The 21039-nt window shown below is 31.9% G+C and overlaps 1 protein-coding gene across 1 annotated transcript in view; it reads right to left on the bottom strand.

Annotated features, from left to right (window-relative positions):
* Nucleotides 1-395: 395 nt before the first annotated feature.
* The window catches only part of LOC134263115 (cell death abnormality protein 1-like), a 76292-nt gene continuing 55648 nt past the window's right edge, over nt 396-21039 (bottom strand). The window contains exons 2-5 of the mRNA XM_062745425.1: nt 4086-4120; nt 1610-1747; nt 1328-1453; nt 396-583 (exon numbers count right to left, since the gene is read on the bottom strand). Of these exons, the coding sequence (XP_062601409.1) occupies nt 396-583; nt 1328-1453; nt 1610-1747; nt 4086-4120 (487 nt within the window). The remainder of the gene's footprint in view (nt 584-1327; nt 1454-1609; nt 1748-4085; nt 4121-21039) is intronic.

The following is a 21039-nucleotide window of genomic DNA, read 5'->3' as shown; positions in this document are numbered from 1 at the left end:
CCTTAAAAAAATATTTTTTAGAACAAAAGATGACCTATTCAGCCAGATGCATATCCAAATACCAAACTCTTGTAGTATTCGATTGTTGATATTTTTCAATAAGCAAACGTGCCGATTTATTTTGAAAATGCTTTGTCTAATATAACGATATCAATATGGTATCATTATCTATTTATCTGTTCCTAAAGTAAAAGTACTTCCAGCCTAAAATAACATGTCTGCAAAATAATAGAAATGAATAGGACCCTGCATGACCATGTAATAAACATGCTTATCAACTTCATATTTTTTTTCTTGAATGATAAAGAAATAAATTACAACCGCGTTGCTCAGTCACGGAGGCTGGAGTAGTTTTTTTTTTCATCTGTATTATTTTATATCAACCAAATAGATAATTAAGTGTCCATAAAAGTGTGTATAAAACCTTGAGTAAAACTGCTACTTTTTTTCGTTAATCCACCAACCAATGGAGAAGTCAGGAAAGTATGACCAGTTGTATTAGGTTGAATATCATAATCACTGGTTTGATGTAATAAAGATGTCAAAAGTAACGCATCGCTTGTCTGTGTAGTTTCAAATGCCTCTGAAATGGAATATGAAGAAATAGGAGTCATTCATCTCATAATCTCAAGCTTCTGCAATAACTTAGCGATTTTACTTTGCTTGCATTTCTTAGTTAGCATTTTTTCATCAATTTTTTTTTTCTGCAATGCAAAATTAACTCAATATAATAATCATTAACATCTTTTCCAAAGCCTTGGAATCCATATTACTATTCCATTTTTTAACATCAACAAAAACATAATTTAAAAAAATCCATTTACACGAGAAATTTAAAACAAACCAAAATTATTAATATTAATAATACAAAGCATAAGGCATTTTGGAAACGCCTTGAATGAGGTAACTGTTTAGATCAATTTATGGTCAATATCGACAAATTATTGAAGTACAGCACAACAACTTTTTTCCCCTAGCAAAGGAAATAGAAATGTGCTTGAGTGCCAGTTTATGTGTGTTAGTGTGTTCTTGTGCCAAATTGACGTTACGTAGTTTGCATCGGGATTGAAGTCGAATGCATTCTTGATTTATAGAAACGCTGCTTGCGAGAGAATGTTTCACTTTGCCGTGCCCTTGATGATGTACATCCAATTAACCTTTTTATTTAAGATAATTTAGGAGAATAGCAAAATTTGTCTAGTGGTCCTACAAATGGTTTGAAAGTATAACAAACTTTTGGATTTAATTCCCTAATTTCGAATCAAAACAACCATTTTTGGCAATTATTCCTACTCAACATTTTACGGAAACTTCAACTATCATTTACCTTGACAGCCAAATTCATTATTACAGAATTCTATGCTGCATTTACATTTCTCCTGACAATCTTTTCCATAATTTGGATACCGACACGGTTGATCACATGATGTTCCAAAAAACCCGAGTGGACAATCTATAAAAGCAAAAAGACAATCTATAAAAGCATACACGATTTATTCGATAAAGTGTTAACAAGGATTATTTTATGCTGAATATTCTGGTAAATCTATGTCTGCTCTCAGAATTGTTATGAACTTAACGTGAAATTTAAAATTTACACAGATATTACCTTCTGTATTTTGGGGACACCCATGTACATGGTGACAATTTTTCTTTTCACAAGAACATTGAGAATTACAATTTATACCATAGGAAGGAAATGGACACTCAATGCGCTGATTTTCATCAATGTACCCAATTTTGAATTCTGGAAATTTTAAGTTAAGAATAAATTATATAAACAGTATCAACGATTTCTTTTTGGAATTTAATCTCATGTATAATTTCAGGTTGAAATTTCTTTAAGTATATCATTTAAAGATGATTGCGTATGATCATACATCATCGGTAACCCACCGGTGATTCACGTCAATTCTCTCTTTATATCATTGCGGACTCAAAACCCGTGGTTTGCGACGATGGTCATCATAAAGCTTTAAAATGTTCTTATCCTAAAGCAGTTTAGATACAAGTAAAATTTGAGATTCATATATTTATCAATAAATTTATCACACGCTTACAGGAAACGTCCGTGTAGTGAAGGACAGCTTAGCAGTACTTGTTGTTATTGTCAATTAAGGAAAGTGTATGAGAACCTTCTACATGTACACGTACCATAAGTCAGCGGCAAAAATTGAAAATGGCGATAAAAAAAAATAAAAATTATTGTTTTTACCTTTAAACAATGTTGTTGTCTGTTCTATTTTAGTACATGTATTTTGGAATCCCCGCACATTTTTTACGTATTTTCCAGAATTCTGCAGAATTTTTAATAGTTTGTTTACAGTTTCAATAATGACAGAAAAAAGAAGAATTGAACTCTGATGATAAAACTATTTTCATCCCAATTAGGAACAAGGGATGTACATGTACATTACAGCATATTGCTGATACACACTACATTCGTCGTTGAACAGTTTCCAATGTTATAGTTCGATTTAAAAGGAGGGACAGCAGGGACAACAAACATCAAAGCAATACCTCGACCCCAAGGATGATAAGAGTTTAGTGAGTCTGGTTCAGACAAACCGTAAAATTCCTTTGGGTGATATAACCAACAAATTTAATCAACACGCACCCAGAGAAGTGTCTCAATAAACAGCTCAGGAATATTGTACAAGGGTATTACAACCGTTTTGATGTGAATGACTAGCATTTTTATAAAGCTATCCAAATTAGGTTAGGTTTGAGTAAAGGTTTGATAAATGTCTCAGATTAAAAGAGATGCATTCAATTAAAATCAATTCTTTCGTGGAAAAATGCAGTTTGGAAAAAAGAATAAAGGTTAATGAAAATGGGTTGCATTTAATTGTACAGACATGCCTTGGCATCCGTTTTCTTTATCACAATATTCCTTTACACAATTACAAGTTTCCTGGCATCCTTTTCCAAACCCTGGATAACGGCAAGGGAGTTCACAATCTCGTCCTGTAAAACCAGGTTTGCAATCTAACAAAATATAATTTTAAAAATATAGTAGTCTTCAGCATAAACTATAAAAGGGTTATAAAATCAAAAGAAATACATGCATGACGATATAATAAAGGGACTGTATGTTATCTTATGTAACAATCGAGAGTTTTTCACTCTTATAAAGAGACGACGTCATATGCCGATGATCTGCTTCATATTTAGAGATTCACGCCTGCGTCACATTTAAGCCAATGGTCGGGCGACCTAATCTATCTCGTATCGTCAGCTGTAAAATATGTTTCTCGACTGTAGTATCCGGCGACTCTGAGCCGGCACATTAATTCTTAGAACATCGATAATTTTCAAAAATTAAATAATTCCAACCTGACCAACAGCCGATCGTTCATCGTTTGCTAGGCCGCAGTTTGATTTTCACCATCGACCGAAATGTACGAAAACCCAATTTCTAAATGTTATGTCGACGTCCTACCGATGATCGACTTAAAAAAACTATTTGCCGATGGTTGGATGATAATTGAACCGAAGGTCGATGGTTTTGTAAATGTAACTGGGGTTTTACATGGCACTCAGAACCATTGAGCAGTTAGAGATGTTTATCGTAAAAATGCCTGTCGTGATACGGGGCCTCGGTTTTTTAGTTTGCATCGAAAGACCACTACAACTTTCACATAATAGTACCAAGCACTTAGCAAAGGAATAGTTGCTAACTATCTTATATTATACCTAGGTAAGACCCGGCAGGGGCTCGAATCAATAAACACAGATGCCTGACGATCAAGAATGATTTGATTTTATTCAAAATTGGATTAGATGTTACTCAATATTATATAACTTTTTCCAAGAATATGTGATTAAAGATATCCCATTTTTACAAGAATTAAAAATTGATGGAACAGATCCTGATTTTGATGGAAAACACTATAACTTTTATTTTTCTATATAACCCAACATACATGATTTCATTATATATGACGGATAATACATTTTCTTGTTGCTTACATCTATTAAGACATTTGGAAACCGGTTAAGAAATCAAAAGATAAAACATGCAATATTTATTAAAAAAATATACAAAATCAGAAAAAGTATTGAAAGCTTTTCTAATTATTTACCTTTAATAATTGCCGCATGAACAGTTGAATATTTCCTAAGAAAAGAAGTAATTATGGTATATATAATCATATACGATACAGCTTTTACAATCAAGTACAACAGCAGCATATTAATTCTACGATTAACGAAGTTACAATTGAACTTTCTTACGAAAATCTAAAATGTACATAAGCATTAAGTCTTACTTTTGACGGCCCACTTGGAAGAGATAATGTTGCATTAAAATCAAATGAAAAATAAAAATGTATTTTGCCATTTTTCATCTGCATGAAAGATAAATCATCATTTTCCAACATACCCTTTCTCTATCAGTTTAAATCCGATATCCTTTAAATAAATACTATAATACGCATCACAAGGAAGAGTTACAGATAATGCACATCTGTGAAATTTTAAAATTTAAGTGGCTTATTAATGCATCAGACAAACATGTAAAATTTTGATATGTAAAAGGAACACTTCATAAATAAATTATGTAAAATGTTCGGTTTTGAAAAACAGAACGCTTGATAAAACTATTAACTTGAGAAAATATGTACTCGCCTTTAAAGTTTTCTTTGATTGTTTTGACATTTACTAGCAAGAAAAAAAAAGATAGAAACTTGGGAATCTCTTAAAAGACATGCTTTTTGTAAACGATTAAATAAAATGTGTTATTCTGTTAAAAATTTGTAGCTGAAAGGAGAATTCAAATATGTTGCTTTATTGTATGTATGAATATTGATAATAGACAAATCCTCTTATCTAGATATACTGGTGGAATATGAAAAAAAAGTTTGAAATAATTATTCATAACTAGTACTCAGACAAATAGTGAACAGTATAGAGAATGAATAATATCTAACTTCAAGAAAAAATGCGCTTACCTTCCGTATCTACAAACGATACATCATTGAAAATATTTTTTTTTTATATCAAAGAAAATATGCAATGAAGAACATTAATATTTCAACGAACTTATTGCATGTTACCAAATAATTGCCAAATTATTTCACTCCTTATAATTATTTTCAGTGCTGTCTGAAACAAACACTCCCTACTGTACAAAAAGGTTGGTGCAATTTTATCAAATAAAGGTTGATATTTCAAATCATATAAACTCTAATTTAATCTTTAATTAGCAATGCTTTTAAGTAGATAAAAAATACATGCATAGTCTTCAAGCGTTTAATTTGAACATAAGTTTTAACTACTTACGTGGTGCTCACATTAAATTGCTTCAAATAGTAATATCTATAGAAAAAAACTTTGAAATACAAATACGTTTATTTTGAATACACCTTCTGTATATGATTATAACTAGCGATAGTTTTAGTTATAGGCTGAAATAAACTGTAAGAGAATTATTTTAGTAAAACACTTTGAATGATTTGAATTAACCTTTAACGTTTTCTTCGCAATGCATTCCAACTTTCTTTCTTGATCAGTCGGTTTTCGTATCTGTTTGTTCACATTCTTCTGCTCACTGCACCCTCACTGTACCCTGTAACAGCACTGTTCAATTTGTCCTTCTGAAAACAGATTCTAAGATGTCCAAAGGGCGTTTATATTCACGAACAGAGTAATATACAAGCCACTGTGGGATTGATAGGTTGTACATACATTCCCTTTATTTTTAGGGAGGAAATAATGCTTGAATTATTTTGAATGTAAAATTATATATCTCAATTATGTACAAACATTCTAGTATTATTAACTAAATTTACTAAATAATTCTATCAATTTAAACTCAAACTTACTTACACTGTGGAGCGTTGTTCCAGTAGTACTCGCAGGAGCCGGATCTTTGATAATACTAATATTTCGACACAAGGGAATGAATGAAATTTTTAGCGGGTGACTATGGATATTTTCCATTATATTACCTTGTAACTCCAGTTCTCAATTTCAACTATAGAATGTTAAGAAGATTCCACTATGTAATACAAATATAATGTTTTCGACAACACCTTTCGATAATTTTTAAAGAAACTGTTATAATAGCTTATATAAATTATGTTCTACAGCATAACTTGAACAAGTCCTCAACCATATTAAAATACTTATGATATGATGAAATTGACCTTTAGCTGTGATACAGGATCACAGTATAAAATAGTATGCTTTGAACAATTCTTTTTCAATATTTTAACTAGATGCTGTCATGAGACAGTAATACCCGCACTAAGGTGTTTGCCTCTAAATGCACACTCCTCTAAAATTGGGCTTAACCAAGGAGAAAGTCAATATACCCGGTAATTCAATAATTTACATAATAGGGCCTCCATGTATTCATCAAATTGAACGTAATATTCTCAAGTGAACATGTGACCCATGGGCCTCGATCTTATAGGTACATGTATTTCATATTCGTAATTCATTACCAGTCTGAAATTAAACAACAGAATTCAATTAATGATGTAAATTAGGTTTGAAACAAGGGGGGGGGGGGGGGGGGGGTTATAAATTTTTGGCCCATAATTGGAACTTTTTAAATCTATTTTGTAATATATATCAAGAACAAATATTATTCAAATTAGTGTAAAGCGTTTTTGATGATTTTTTAAAAAAATGTACAAACTTTTTTATATTTGATTAGGCAGAAACACCTTGAAAGCTGCCATATACCATGTATACCCAGTCAATTTAGTCAACCCCCACCCCTCTCCCATCAACACACACACACACACAAACACACCCTATTTTCCTGTTTTTGGAAATAGGCCTAGATGGCAAAGTTAAGATAAAACATCTTTTGTAAATAATAATTTTAAATTTGTTCTTATACTGTAAATGTATCTAAAGACCTGCATCACATTGGGCTTGCGTCACGTACCTAACTTAAGTACTAGTTTTACCATTATCATTTTTAGATAGCACTGCACGTGCAGTACTAGGCCTAGTGTTGTGTACACATCATTGCATGTATGTCAGTAAGAATTATTTTGTGTTTTAATTGGATTATATTTCATGAAGTTGGAGCTATGGCAGTCGGTAAGTACACGTTTTGGTATAGATTTGGGTAAAATAGTCTGAAATGCAACTGGTTAGGTTAAAGTTTAAAGGATCAAAGGTCATCCGATGCTGCAATAAGACGAATTTCACATTCTAAATAGTTATCGCCCGTTATCGACGTTACATTCAGTAACAAGATACAGCATTTTTTTTTTCTGGGAGGGAGGGGGGATTTTCAGACCAGAATTTCCTGAGAAGCAAATAAAAGGAGAAGTTATGGTGGTGTCTGTTTTCTAGGGTGGAGGGCATCCAAAGTCTTTTTTATATTGTAGTCCTGCAAATTCGGGGGGGGGGGGATCTCAAGATACACTTCCAGTCCCTGTAAACAGTAATGGCAAATGATCATGTGACTCCTAAATAGTAGGAACTTTTTCCATTTGACCATGCATAATTTTGCGCTTTTTGTGTTATTATGTTATGTAAATTTAATGGTATAAAGGCTTTGAACCCCCTGAAGGTCATCCCCACTCTCCTAATGATTCTAACTGGAAATGTTCACAATATGACTGCATTAAATTAAATAAAAGTGCATCAATGATAAGATTGCTTGACATTTCATTCATCAACCTATCCTCCTAGAATTAGGAATGAAAATCATTCAAAGATATGGACCACATTAAAGTATTTGTATATATATAGGCTATTAACATATTTTTTTTAAAATGTAAAACAAGCAGTAGTTTGCATACATGTCATGAATAAACAGGGGTCTGGGATGGGGTGAGGGGAAGGATCGAGTTCCTGTCTCTTTACGTCTTAATGGTTGAAAACTCCTAAAATGAATGTTGACCTCAAATCTGACTTGTCCTCATTATTTTTCAAGTGGTGGTGTCTCCATTTGAGTGAAAAATTCCTGAGAGGGATGTTTAACAACAAACAAACAATTTAATGACATAAAAACACAATATTGATTTGCGTTAAGAAATATGCAGGGGATTTTTTCCATCATAAATCTTCTTCTCAAGAACAGCAAGGGCATTATTGTCCCCCGTTTTGGGGGAAAGGGAGGGAACATTAAATCTTATTTGTCTGTCAGTCTGGCCATCTTTGACAGTATGTGCATCTGTCACAATAAATTTAAGCTTGATCATAACTTTTGAATAATATGAGATAGGGCTTTCATATTTCACATGTACATTACCACAAAACTTTCTAAATGTACTATGATTTTTTAACCCAAGTGAGACCTTGACCTTAAAATTTTACCTACTTTCCAAAAAATAACATTTTAAATTAATCATTTTGAAAGAGAAAAGATATGGCATTTAAATTATACATGTATATTACATGTGAAAAGACTTTTCTAAATATATCATGACTTTTGACTCATTGATCTTGACCTAGAAGTTTAACCAACTTTTCAAAAATATTATATTATATATTTATATAACTTTTGATTGAAAAGAGATGGGTCTTTCATATTTGACATGTACTTTACCTGCAACAAAATATTTTGAGCATGCGATGATTTCCCCCCTTTGACCTAATTTTCATAAAGTGACATATGATAGGGGTGCATATTTGATACACAATCTGCCATAAATTATGGCATCCCATTCACTTAAACACAGAAAGCAGAGGACCACAATTCTTTGAATTTGCATGTATAATCTTGATATGGAAACATCCTCATATAATGTAGATTCAAGTTTTTTATGCTACACCATGATTAGGAATACATGTATTAGTTTTTGTCATGTCCGTCCTCCACCCTTCCATCTGTCTTTCCATCGAGCTCAAAGAAATTACTTTCTAGATATTTTTATCAAAGTTCATATGTTGCTGCATATACAGAGGTAAACTATCCAACTGCGGCAATATTTTTTGACCTTTACTTTCCTTTGACCTTCACTTAACTTTTCTTAAAATTAGTGTTTAGCTTTATTTTAAAGAAACCATAATGATTCAAGTTGTGTAATGAAACTTCACATGATGATACGTACTGATGTAAGCAGTTAAAGCTTTACAATGCTTCACTCTTTTTTACCTTGACATTTCCTGTGATCTTGACCTCACTTTTCTAAAATTAATGTCTTAGACTAGATCAGTTTTGAATAAACAGTTCAAGATATATTTATCAAACTTCATATGCTAATACATACTGATGAGAGCTATTATTGCATTAACTTATTTTGACCTTGAATTTTCTTTTGACCTTGACCTCACTTTTTAAAATATGTGTTTATCTAAGTTTTAAATAAACCATTAATTATATTTTTATCAAACTTCATATGCTAATAGTAAATTCACACTGATGTAAGCTTTTCAGCTAGAGCAACATTTTGACCACAACCTTTCCTTTGACCTCTCTTTTCTTAAAACAAAGTGTTAAGCTCAGTTTCATTAAATCATTCAAGATATTTTTATCAAACATAATATGCTGATATGTATTAGTGAGAGCTACTCAGCTGCATCAAAAACTTCATCTTGCACATTCCTGTGACCTTGACCTCCCTCCTCTTTAATTTGTATTTTGCTTAGTTTTTAAGAAATAATTTTAGACATTTTTATGTTTAACATGCACTTATACATAATTTGATGAGAATTTATTATCTATATCCAATTTATTTATATTTTAGTTTCAATTCTGAAAAAAACTGTTTAAGATATTTTCATCAAACTTAATACACTAATACAAATTTTAGTTTTTAGTTTTTAGCTCACCTGAGCCGAAGGCTCAAGTGAGCTTTTCTGACCACATTTTGTCCGGCGTCCGTCTGTCTGTCTGTCTGTCTGTAAACTTTTCACATTTTCGACTTCTTCTCAAGAACCACTGGGCCATTTCAACCAAACTTGCCACAAAGCATCCTTGGGTGAAGGGGATTCAAGTTTGTCCAAATGAAGGGCCACGCCCTCATTCAAGGGGAGATAATTGGGAATTAATGAAAATTTGGTGGCATGTTTTAAAATCTTCTTCTCAAGAACCACTGTGCCAGGAAAGATGAAACTTATGGGTTAAAATCCTCAGGTAGTGTAGATTTAAATTTGTTCAAATCATGACCCCAGGGGGTAGGGCAGGGCCAAAATGGCCAACCAAAGTTTTACATAGAAATGTATTGGAAAATTCTTTAAAAATCTTCTTCTCAAGAACCACTGTGCCAGGAAAGATGAAACTTATGGGGTAACATCCTCAGATAGTGTAGATTCAAATTTGTTCAAATCATGACCCCCAGGGGGTAGGGCAGGGCCAAAATGGCCGACCAAAGTTTTACATAGAATTTATATAGGAAAATTCTTTAAAAATCTTCTTCTCAAGAATGACAAAGCCATAATTCATCAAATTTATATGGAAGCATCCTCAGGTAGTGAAGATTCAAGTTTGTTCAAATCATGACCCCCGGGGGTAGGGCGGGGCCAAAATGGCCGACCAAAGTTTTACATAGAAATTTATGGGAAAATTCTTTAAAAATCTTCTTCTCAAGAATGACAAATCCATAATTCATCATATTTATATGGAAGCATCTTCAGGTAGTGTAGATTCAAATTTGTTCAAATCATGACCCCAGGGGGTAGGGCGGGGCCAAAATGGCCGACCAAAGTTTTAAATAGAAATATATGGGAAAATTCTTTGAAGAAAAGCAAATCCATGATTGATCATGGGATTACTTTTGGATTTTAACTTTTCAATAATAAACCAATTTCTACTTTTTCTTAGCTACAGTACTCAGGTGAGCGATGTGGCCCATGGGCCTCTTGTTTAATGTACCATTAGTAATACACATCTGGCGGGACATTCATGTCCTATAGACATATTTCTAGTTTTTCAAATCATCACCTCAGGCTAGGGTCAGGCCACAATTAGGGATCAAAGTTTTATTTAGGAATAAAAGGAAACACATCTTTAAAATTCTTCTTTTCAAGAACACCAAGAGCATGATTAATATGGAAATATTCTCAAGAGGTGTAGATTCAAGTTTGTACAAATCATGACCCCCAGGGTTAGGGAGGGGCCATATTTTTCCAGCCCCTTTTTGCCATCCATATGAAAATTCAAATTTTGAAACCATTTTACACATACACAAAACAAACCAATCATTTTCTAAATGATCATGGTTTAAAGCTATTGCAGCATAAGATATTAGGGAAGTTCTTGAAAGCAGGGTGATTAAACATGTCAAATATATGTAAAAAAAAAAAAAAAAAAAAAAAAAATTCTACCCCGATTTGATCCCCACCCCCCACCCCCCGGGCAAAATGAAAATTCCGAAACCTTACTGCACATCTACATGACACCACCAACCATCTCTTAAAAGATGATTAGGCTACTGAGTAAAATGTAAGAGGAGTTTAGGGAAGATGGGGCTTTTTGCATAAAAAAACATCAATTTTTTACCCTCATTTGACCCCCCGGGGCAAAATCAAAATTCCGAAACCTTACTGCACATCTACATGACACCACCAAACATCTCTTAAAAGATGATTAGGCTACTTATTCAAATGTAAGAGGAGTTCAGGGAAGACGTTGCATTTTACAAAAAAAAAAACGTCATTTTTCTACCCCCATTTGACCCCCAGGGGCAAAATCAAAATTCCGAAACCTTACCGCACATCTACATGACACCATCAACCATCTCCCAATAGATGATTAGGCTGCTGAGAAAAATGTAGAAGGAGTTCAGGGAAGATGGGGCTTTTAGCATAAAAAACGTCATTTTTCGACCCTCATTTGATCCCCTGGGGAAAAATCAAAATTCCGAAACCTTACTGCACATCTACATGACACCACCAAACATCTCTCAAAAGATGATTTGGCTGCTGAGTAAAATGTAGAAGGAGTTCAGGGAAGAAGGGGCTTTTTGTATAAAAAAAAACGTCATTTTTCGACACCCATTTGATCCCCCGGGGCAAAATCAAAATTCCGAAACCTTACTGCACATCTACATGACACAACCAACCATCTCTCAAAAGATGATTAGGCTGCTGAGTAAAATGTAGAAGGAGTTCAGGGAAGATGGGGCTTTTTGCATAAAAAACGTCATTTTTCGACCCCCATTTGATCCCCCGGGGCAAAATCAAAATTCCGAAACCTTACTGCACATCTACATGACACCACCAACCATCTCTCAAAAGATGATTAAGCTACTGTGAAAAATGTAGGAGGAGTTCAGGGAAGAAAAGTGTGACAGACGGACGGACGGACGGACATGAGTAACAACAATATACCCGAACTTTCTTTAGAAAGTGCGGGTATAATTAAAGACTTTAGAGTAAGCTATTATAGTCTTTTTTAAATACAATACATGTAGGAACTCAAAATATACTTACTTTGTCATAGGTGATCATTTGCAAAATTAATTTGTTACTAAATATTCCGATTGTACTTGCAAGATTTCCGAAGTTTATAATTTACATTAAGAAGATGCTTGATTCCAATTGACACTATCTTTTGCATTTGGAGTACAACCCACAACCTTCCGATCATTAGTGACAGTGACCACATTTAATAAGAAGACTACAAAGGTTATAATACTGATGCATATTTTTTTTTTGTTTTAATTGTGTAGGATACAAAATTGCCGATACCTGCAGAATGAGATTTCCTTTTACTACGGTTTCGCACTGTCTGACGGAAATTTTATTTTCGAGATAAAATAAACAAATAACATTTGAATTATAATGAAAAAAATAAACCTTTGAAATAATTTCAGACATGTTGGATGACATGTTAATATTTTCTTTATTTTTCCCCGTTTAAACTTTCTAAATAATTTTAATAAGCTAATGGTATCTCTCTCTCTCTCTTTGTTTGTAAACATTACATTATACAAATGTCACCCGTTCTGTCCTTTTGGCTAAACTATAAAAGGTAGGCACAAGCTAATTAACACAAAACAAATGTTAGGAGTAAAGATTTTCCGGTAACTTTACATATGTTACAAACTTGCGATTTTATCCTAAATGAAAATTTGAGATATTTGAAATGACTAAAATTGATTTATAAAAATATAATACAATTGTACAAAAAATTAAAGCGATTGAAATTGAAAAATGCATTTTTATGAATTAGTTCGTCAATTAATTGAAACGAAAAGCAAACAATAGTTGTTAAATTCTTTCTGCTGAAAACGATTTGAATATTTCTTTCATAGCTTAAATTTTACGAATTATTAACTGCATAACATGAAATGGAATGTTAAACGCTGCATTATTATAAAAGCATAATTTTTACAAATTGTCTGATCAAATTTTACGTTTTGTCAAAAAACATCAAATTCAATTCATAAGACTTATTCAACATGTTTGAGTTTATCGAATAAAATATATTTCTATAATATTGCAATGATTAACACGCCATGAAAGAAACCTTATGAACTAACCAATAAAACTATAAGAATTTAACTTGTCTTCTACAAAGAAACGACAATTTTTCACCTTGGCCAATTACGCTTGCACTCCACAGAAGTGCGGTGTGCATGGTATCTGAGAAACCTACTTGCCAGCTGTATTCATATGATTATATCCACTTACTTGTTTGTTCAACTTCTTCCCCTTTTTCCTGAATAAATGTATCAGTTACATTCCCAGAATCCAGACAGATTTGGTACGATTTTCTGTATAAGTTTACACCTAGAAAAGAATATATATAATAATATATCATTGAAGGAAATGTATCATGTATGCAATAATTTATTATAAGGGTTTTTATTTATTTCTTTGTCATTGGTTAGTTCATAAGGTTTCGTTCATGGCGTATTTTCATGTAAAACTATTTTGCAGATTTTGTATGATGTTTTTACTGGTATTATTTGCCTTCAATTTCGTTTCTGATCAGCTATAAATAACTCTTACATGCACAACAGGCCATCTCCTCACCTCTGCTATTGTAACGTTCGTGGACAAAATCCCCACAGCAAACCTCAACAAGAGTGTTATATTCCTTCCCTATACCGCATACTGTAAAATGAGTACATTGCTGTTTAGATTCTTAACCATGGAGCTGTCAGGTCGTGAGTTTTTAATCCGAACATTACTATAGAAACATTAACTAATTGTAAATGAGGTTGCCAAAAAAGTGATTAGAACATCATGCTATAAGATGAGATAATTTGAAGATTGCATCACAGTTTGTACCTGTATGAGAGACCTTTAATCATTGTATTCAGATACTTATTGATCTGTTCATTAATAGAAATATACTATATTTGAAATATAAATTTTCAGGAGAATGCCAGACAAGAATTTTTGAAAAAAAATATTGGAGACACCCCCTTTTTAACTATGGTTTCAGCATTGAAATGCCAATATTAGCTCTTAAATATTATTACTATTTGTTTTGCATTTTTGTTCAGAGAAAATCAAAAATGTGTTTAATATGCAAATAAAGTGCATTACGGTTTAATACAGTATTTGCTCTTAATAAATGCATAATATGAATGTTTGATTAATTATGTTAGAAAAGGCTATATAGCCATTTTTATTTCCTAAGTAAAAAAGATATACATGTATATACTGAAAGGGAAAAAGAAACGCAGGTTAACATAAAATGCGAAATTCTTTTGACCGCATGACCAAAAATTATGAAAATTGGTCAGAAGAGAATCCTCGTTACTATGCACCAAAATCAGTTATCAGAACGTCACGTCAGAAAAATGCTTAAAAGCCAAAACACGTGCAACTTGACGAGACAAGTTTGACAACGATCTTCTTGAACCATTTGATACCCTTGAGGTATACACATTGATTTAAGTATTTGTAGAGGAAATACATTTCTTGCAATCTTTTAAAAGTTGATTGAATTTTCCTGGGGTCCAGCTTTTAAGTTTGTCTAAATAAGAACAAAGGCAACAATTGCTTGCTGTGCAGTCGCTAATAAATTTCTCCCCCAGAAAGTCTAAACCGTCGTCAGAGAGGGCCTAGAATGGTTTTCAATCAACCATGACGATGACGTTGACGCGTAACAGAGCCACGTCAAGATCGGGTTATTTGTTCTATCACCTGTTAAATCGCCACATTACTACCACAACATTGCTATTAATGAGCAGTTTATCTTAATCATTTCATTTACAACAAAAGTAAAAAAAGAAACCAATTGCGCGATTTGGATCTTTGAGCTGGTTAACTTTACGTTGGTCTTCTTCTCACTGGCGCAAATTTTTTCGGGATGTTTACATCAAGCCCATTGTAGCCTAGGTTTATCAAACTTTATTGCCAACAATCACATTTACCCACTAGATAAAAATATGCTCATTTGTAGGATAAACACCCTGATAAACTCCATGCAAAGCAGAATCAAGACTGTTACAGATGCGCGAAGGAGACATTGAAGATGATATTTTACAATTTTCACTTTTTGATGGGTATCGTCATATCAGTTTCAATAACTTACGAATTATGAAAAAAAGTCAAATGAAATTTTGGTTACATTTTTATCAAAGATGATTTTAAACGTTAGATAGGAATACTAGTAAATATTTAAGGAAAAATAAAATAATTTCACCTCAAAAATTTACCCTACGTTTCCTTTTCCTTTTAGACTTACGGTTCAAATCTCCCTAAAAGTAGTCAAAACTAAAGAAAATTTTTTTTTTATCATATTTTAAAATGAAATTGAAATGAAATTGGGAAACTTTTGAAAAATTAATACTTTTAATATTTGGACCTTACCCAACCATACACTGTAATTAAATTTATCCCAATTAACACAAAATGAATGAATTAATAATTTAATGCATTCCTCATGTATATACTTTTACCACCAAGGAGGAAATCTGCTTCATTGCCAAGTTCAGTTATTTTCTAAACCATATTACATTTACTTAAATAAGTATTCTTTTGAAAATGTAATCTTTTCCCAATACTTTAAGAGTTATTGTTGGGATCAGTTGTACTTCGATCGTGATTGGCCAAAATAAAAAAAAAACATTCTCTAAAACTTTGCTATTTCGATTCAATTTCTTATCAAAATATGATTGTCTAACATGTTCCCCCGTGGAAATAACTAGTGCCATGAAGATTTTGACCATAGGTTTGACAAATACTCACAAAAATGTGCTTTATTTCCATAAAATTTTTAGTGAAAATTTTTATTATGTTTTTTTTAACTCTACCGCATCTTATATATGCATATAAAACTATTTTTTTAATTTTCTCTGAAAGAAGCAAAAAAAAAAAATCTTTTGAAATAATTAAGAGCTAATATCGACCTTTCAATGCTGAAACCAAAAGTAAATACATGTACAGAAACGTAGTAGAGAACCAACATTTAATTGTCAAACTAAATTACATGAAATAATTTCAAGGTTAATATCTTAAAAAAAATTAACAGTACTTACCTAAACTGTAACCATACGTAAAACAAATAGGAACGAAGAGAAGTTTTAAAGCCATCTCACAAGCATAACACCGAAATGATGAATATAAGAGCAAGTTCATTAGAAAAATACTTCAATTTCTAGAGCAGCGGAAGCCATATATCATTAATTTAACCCATTTTTCCAACGAGATATATTTTCCCTGGGGAAAATTCAAGTGGAAAGGATAGAAAGGATAAACAGAAATTCAAATTTAAAATTAAAGCAGAAAGCGACTATTTCTATACTTCCCTATGCTTTAAACTAGGTAGACAAGTCACATGATGAACCCATTTGTTACTTTACTACATTTCCTTCTTATGAGATTGAGTAATGATGATTGATACAAACACTGCACTTTTTCATACAACATAGTCTTAAGTTAAAATGTTTAATATCATTTTTCAAATCCATCATCTATCACTCCTGTAAAAAGAAAGATCAATACAACACTATTTTTCTTTTCTTTAATAGTGAGAATTTTAATTTTAACCAACTACTAAAAAGATGTATATATAAAATTAAAGAAATGAAAAGAACTGCTTTTGGTGTCATATATCTGCGACGGTTATAATGATGGGCCTAAATGTTTGATAGAGAAACCACACAAACTCCTCTCTCTCTCTCTCTCTCTCTCTCTCTCTCTCTCTCTCTCTCTCTCTCGTACAAAACATTTGCTGAGGAACACGTTGACACATGCATTCATCGATGAATTTAACGATTTTATTTGTCTTTAATTTCATATGCAAATTATCAGAACTGCTTACAATGATAAAACGAGTCAAGTTTTCTACCGATGTTTTATTTCTGTTCTTTTAAGAGTATTTCTATCCTGCGCACTTAAGAGCATTTTGTACCTTATGATGTTTATAAGGGGGTCAATTTGAAACACATGTATATTGTACCTTGGGGGGAAGATTTCAGATTTTGAAATTTTATTTTAGTCTGGATGACCCCACTTTTTATGCCTAAGTACATCATGTTACAATGCCATTATGGTGCTGGCCATGGAGGTCAGACTTTGTGATTTTTTTCTTGGAATTTTAATACTCTATATTATTTGAGTCCACGTTTTCAGACCCTCATATTGTTAGCTGTGCTCTACTTCCTCCATCATTTACCTTAATAAATGACAAATTTCATTTTTACATGAAGTTGTTTCTTCTGGCCTGCTTTTAACACAAACAAGCACAGTCGTTTGGCATGCAGGAGAATTAAGGAACATAAAGAGCTGTTTACTACATGTACAATGTATTATAATAGCAATGCAACTTAACCATAAATTGATCAATCTGGAATTATTTCTAGCTTGGAAACATTAAAATTATAATTTGATTAGTTAGAGCCCTGTTACCTTTCAAAACAAGTTTTATTGGTTTTCATTTTCAATGATCACCCAATACTGTGACATCCATTCCGTGGCTGTAAATACGAAATAGACAGATATTTAAAAAAAATACTCCATATTAAAATGTAGTTCAATAATGACATGTTAACTACAAATTCTATTTTGTCTTTTAACAGAAACATATTTTAGAAGATTTTTTTCTATCCTTTCTATAAAAAAAAGTAACTCCTTATGTATTCTCGTCATTGCCATGTGAAACTTATTTGACAATTAATGATCAAAGCCTTTTTTATAGGATTGAAATTCCCCTATGTAATATTTACAGAGGAAGTATCTGAAATAACGTCTGTTATACCTTATTTCTTAAATATCTTGCCACGAAAAGGTGTTTTGTATTCTATCTATGAAAGTGTTTGGAACATTTAATGTAATTTGTTACAAATTTGAATTGAACATAATGCTTTAAATGTTGAAAAGTGAGACTGTAAACCACAAATGATATCGCTTAAGCAGAAGTTTTAGGGAGGATTTAATTTTGGCATTATAAGCAGATTGCTAAAATTGAATATCGCTATCAATTAATTGTTTATTTTTTATCGTAACAGCTTCTTTTTGTTCTTCATGTAGCTCTTTTAAAATCTCTAAAATTACATCTTGCTAAAAATAAAATACCATTTTTTGAGAACAAATCGCTAAATGTGCGACTCGCTAAAATTTCCACTTATACAATACTTATGGAGATTCGATATTAAGCTTTTAAGCAGCTTTTTGCCTACATGGACATTTATTTGTATAAATCTGCATTATATTCAGGTTTTATATCAATTTGTATTCTACAATAATTCTGCAAATTGAACTATGTAAAAAATGTAATTAAATTCCTGAAAAAAAAATAGAATTAAGTAAAAAATGGTATGTTGTGGTGGAATATTTTGTAAAGAAAATGATCACCGTTTCCCTTTTGAAGTTTTTACAGTACAGTGCTTCTAACCTTAGATTCCAATTTGTCCATCTGGTTGCACACAGATCTTATCTGTGTAGTTGAAGTTTGGTTTTGACATATATGTTTTTAATCATTTGTTATGAAAACTTTCCCCATTTTGTGAAAATAGTAAATATATTCTGAAAGCACAGGGGAAAAAAGTTCATTTTTAACAAAAATGAACTTTTTTCGTAATATCTAAATATTATATTGTAAACCTCACTTTTAATTTTCTGAATATAAAAAATAATTTTGGTCAGTCTGGTTCAGATCATAAAATATACAATAAATTATTTACGATACAGACCCTGAGACGTGCTACTACCCCACACGCTCGCTGCACGAACGGTACACGAACGCTACACGGTTTGCACGAAACGCTGCACGGTTTACACGAAACGCTACACGGTTTGCACGAAACGCTTCACGGTTTACACGAAACGCTTTGCACGAAAGGCTGCACGGTTTACACGAAAGGCTGCACGAAACGCTTTGTACACGATTCTCGCACGTTTTGGCTTCCGATTGGATTTTCTACTCGGAATATCTCGGGCATTATTACGGTTTTATCATCAATTAAATGGAAATCTTTCAAAAAGCCACATTTAGCACCTGTTTAAATTAAATATCAGTACACTAGTATTACATAAACCGATAGAAATATTTAATACTCTGACAGTTGTAATTAATAAATAATTGTCATTTCGTATTTATTTATTTATTTATCCAGCTTTTAAAAAACGAAATGCCGATATCATGAATGACTGTTTAATAAAATCACATTTTTATATATTAGTCATTCATTCATTTTTATGTAATAATTTTACGAGTATATTTTAATATATTAAACACAAATTCGATTTCTTACTGCAGGAATATAAACTCATTGATTTTAAATAATATTGATTATATTGTGTTTGAGATTATTTTTCTAGATTTTGATTAAGTAATAAAATTTGCTTATATACTTTACTGACGATTATTGAAACATTTTAAAGACTTTTTTTTATCCTAGCTACGTAAGCATTATCTATAGGAAGGAAACCGGTAAAGAGGGGGTTTTATCCATTTATGTATTTTACATAATAAAATATGTTCAAATCAAAGAGGGGGTGGGTCAAATCTGATGTCTTAATCTATTTTTATTCTCTTTCTCTTTTTACATGAAGCTTATCAAATAACATCAGAATATCCATCATGCTGCATGTAAAATCCTTCATTTCAAAACCTGACTTAACGTATGTATATATGTGTACATTAATTATATAATAACCGCGGCATTTGACTACACTTTGTACATACGCATACAATGTAGATCGATCTTTACATCGGCATTCAGGTATATTACAAGAGAACTGAAATAGATGAAATAAAAAGTATACGTGATTTATAAAACAAATAATTTACAATTATTCATGATTTACGCCTCAGCTTTTCTTACATGATATTCATGAAAAGCCTACCAAATCAGTTCTGTTTATTTTACTGTTTACGGCTAGAAATTCGGATTTGCAAATAAAAACGAAGATGAAATCCGCTGATTTATAAGTTGTACCCATTAAATATTGATAGAACCATTTTATTTCAAAAACAATAAAATCCAGTCGTAATTTTCAGGTGTCATTAAGCCGTGAACTCGTATAACAAAACAGGTTTTCAGTTGCCATGCACTCGGAGCCCGTGATCGCTGTTGTAAATGACCTTGATACATTTTTAAGGGGTGTATCTGCGCACATATTTAACAAAGGATTTAAAAAAAAAGAAAAAATTAAGCATTTACTTAGACTTACATTAGATTGAAAGTTATAACAAAAAATGAAAGAATGAACTAGTAGTTTAATTAACACCCCCCCCCCGTTTCTAAACATGTGGTCCTCAGTACATGTGAATTAAAATTATAAAATACATTTATTTAAAATAATGAGCAACAAGTTTTATGTATTAAAATGTATTAAAATGACACATCGTTTCAAAACTTTCTTTCACGTACTTTAAATGTAAAGACAAGAGCGGATTCCTGAAATATTTTTGCTTTAAATAAAAAAAAAAATTAAACCGATATCTTTATTTGAGAAAAAAAAATATTTAAGAAGCCATGATCGCATTGAAAGTATATTGAATTCAACTCCCTTAAAATATTTGTACATAGTTGATTAATTTGAACACATTTTCTATAGAAGGAAAAGAAAACAAACAAATATAAATTATATATACATTACCGTGTAATCTCATTTTGTTATTCCTTTTTTGGTGGGTTTTACTCCTAAAATATCACAAGCATAATTAATTCAATAATGAAATACTAATACAATTTGACATCCTGACCGATCGATAGCCAT

Source organism: Saccostrea cucullata, unplaced genomic scaffold (assembly GCF_032062105.1).
Source record: "Saccostrea cucullata isolate Sc308-1 unplaced genomic scaffold, CSIRO_AGI_Scuc_v1 ctg498, whole genome shotgun sequence".
NCBI lineage: Eukaryota > Metazoa > Mollusca > Bivalvia > Ostreida > Ostreidae > Saccostrea > Saccostrea cuccullata.
Note: the sequence above shows the minus strand (reverse complement) of the source record. Positions and strands in the feature narration are given on the sequence as shown.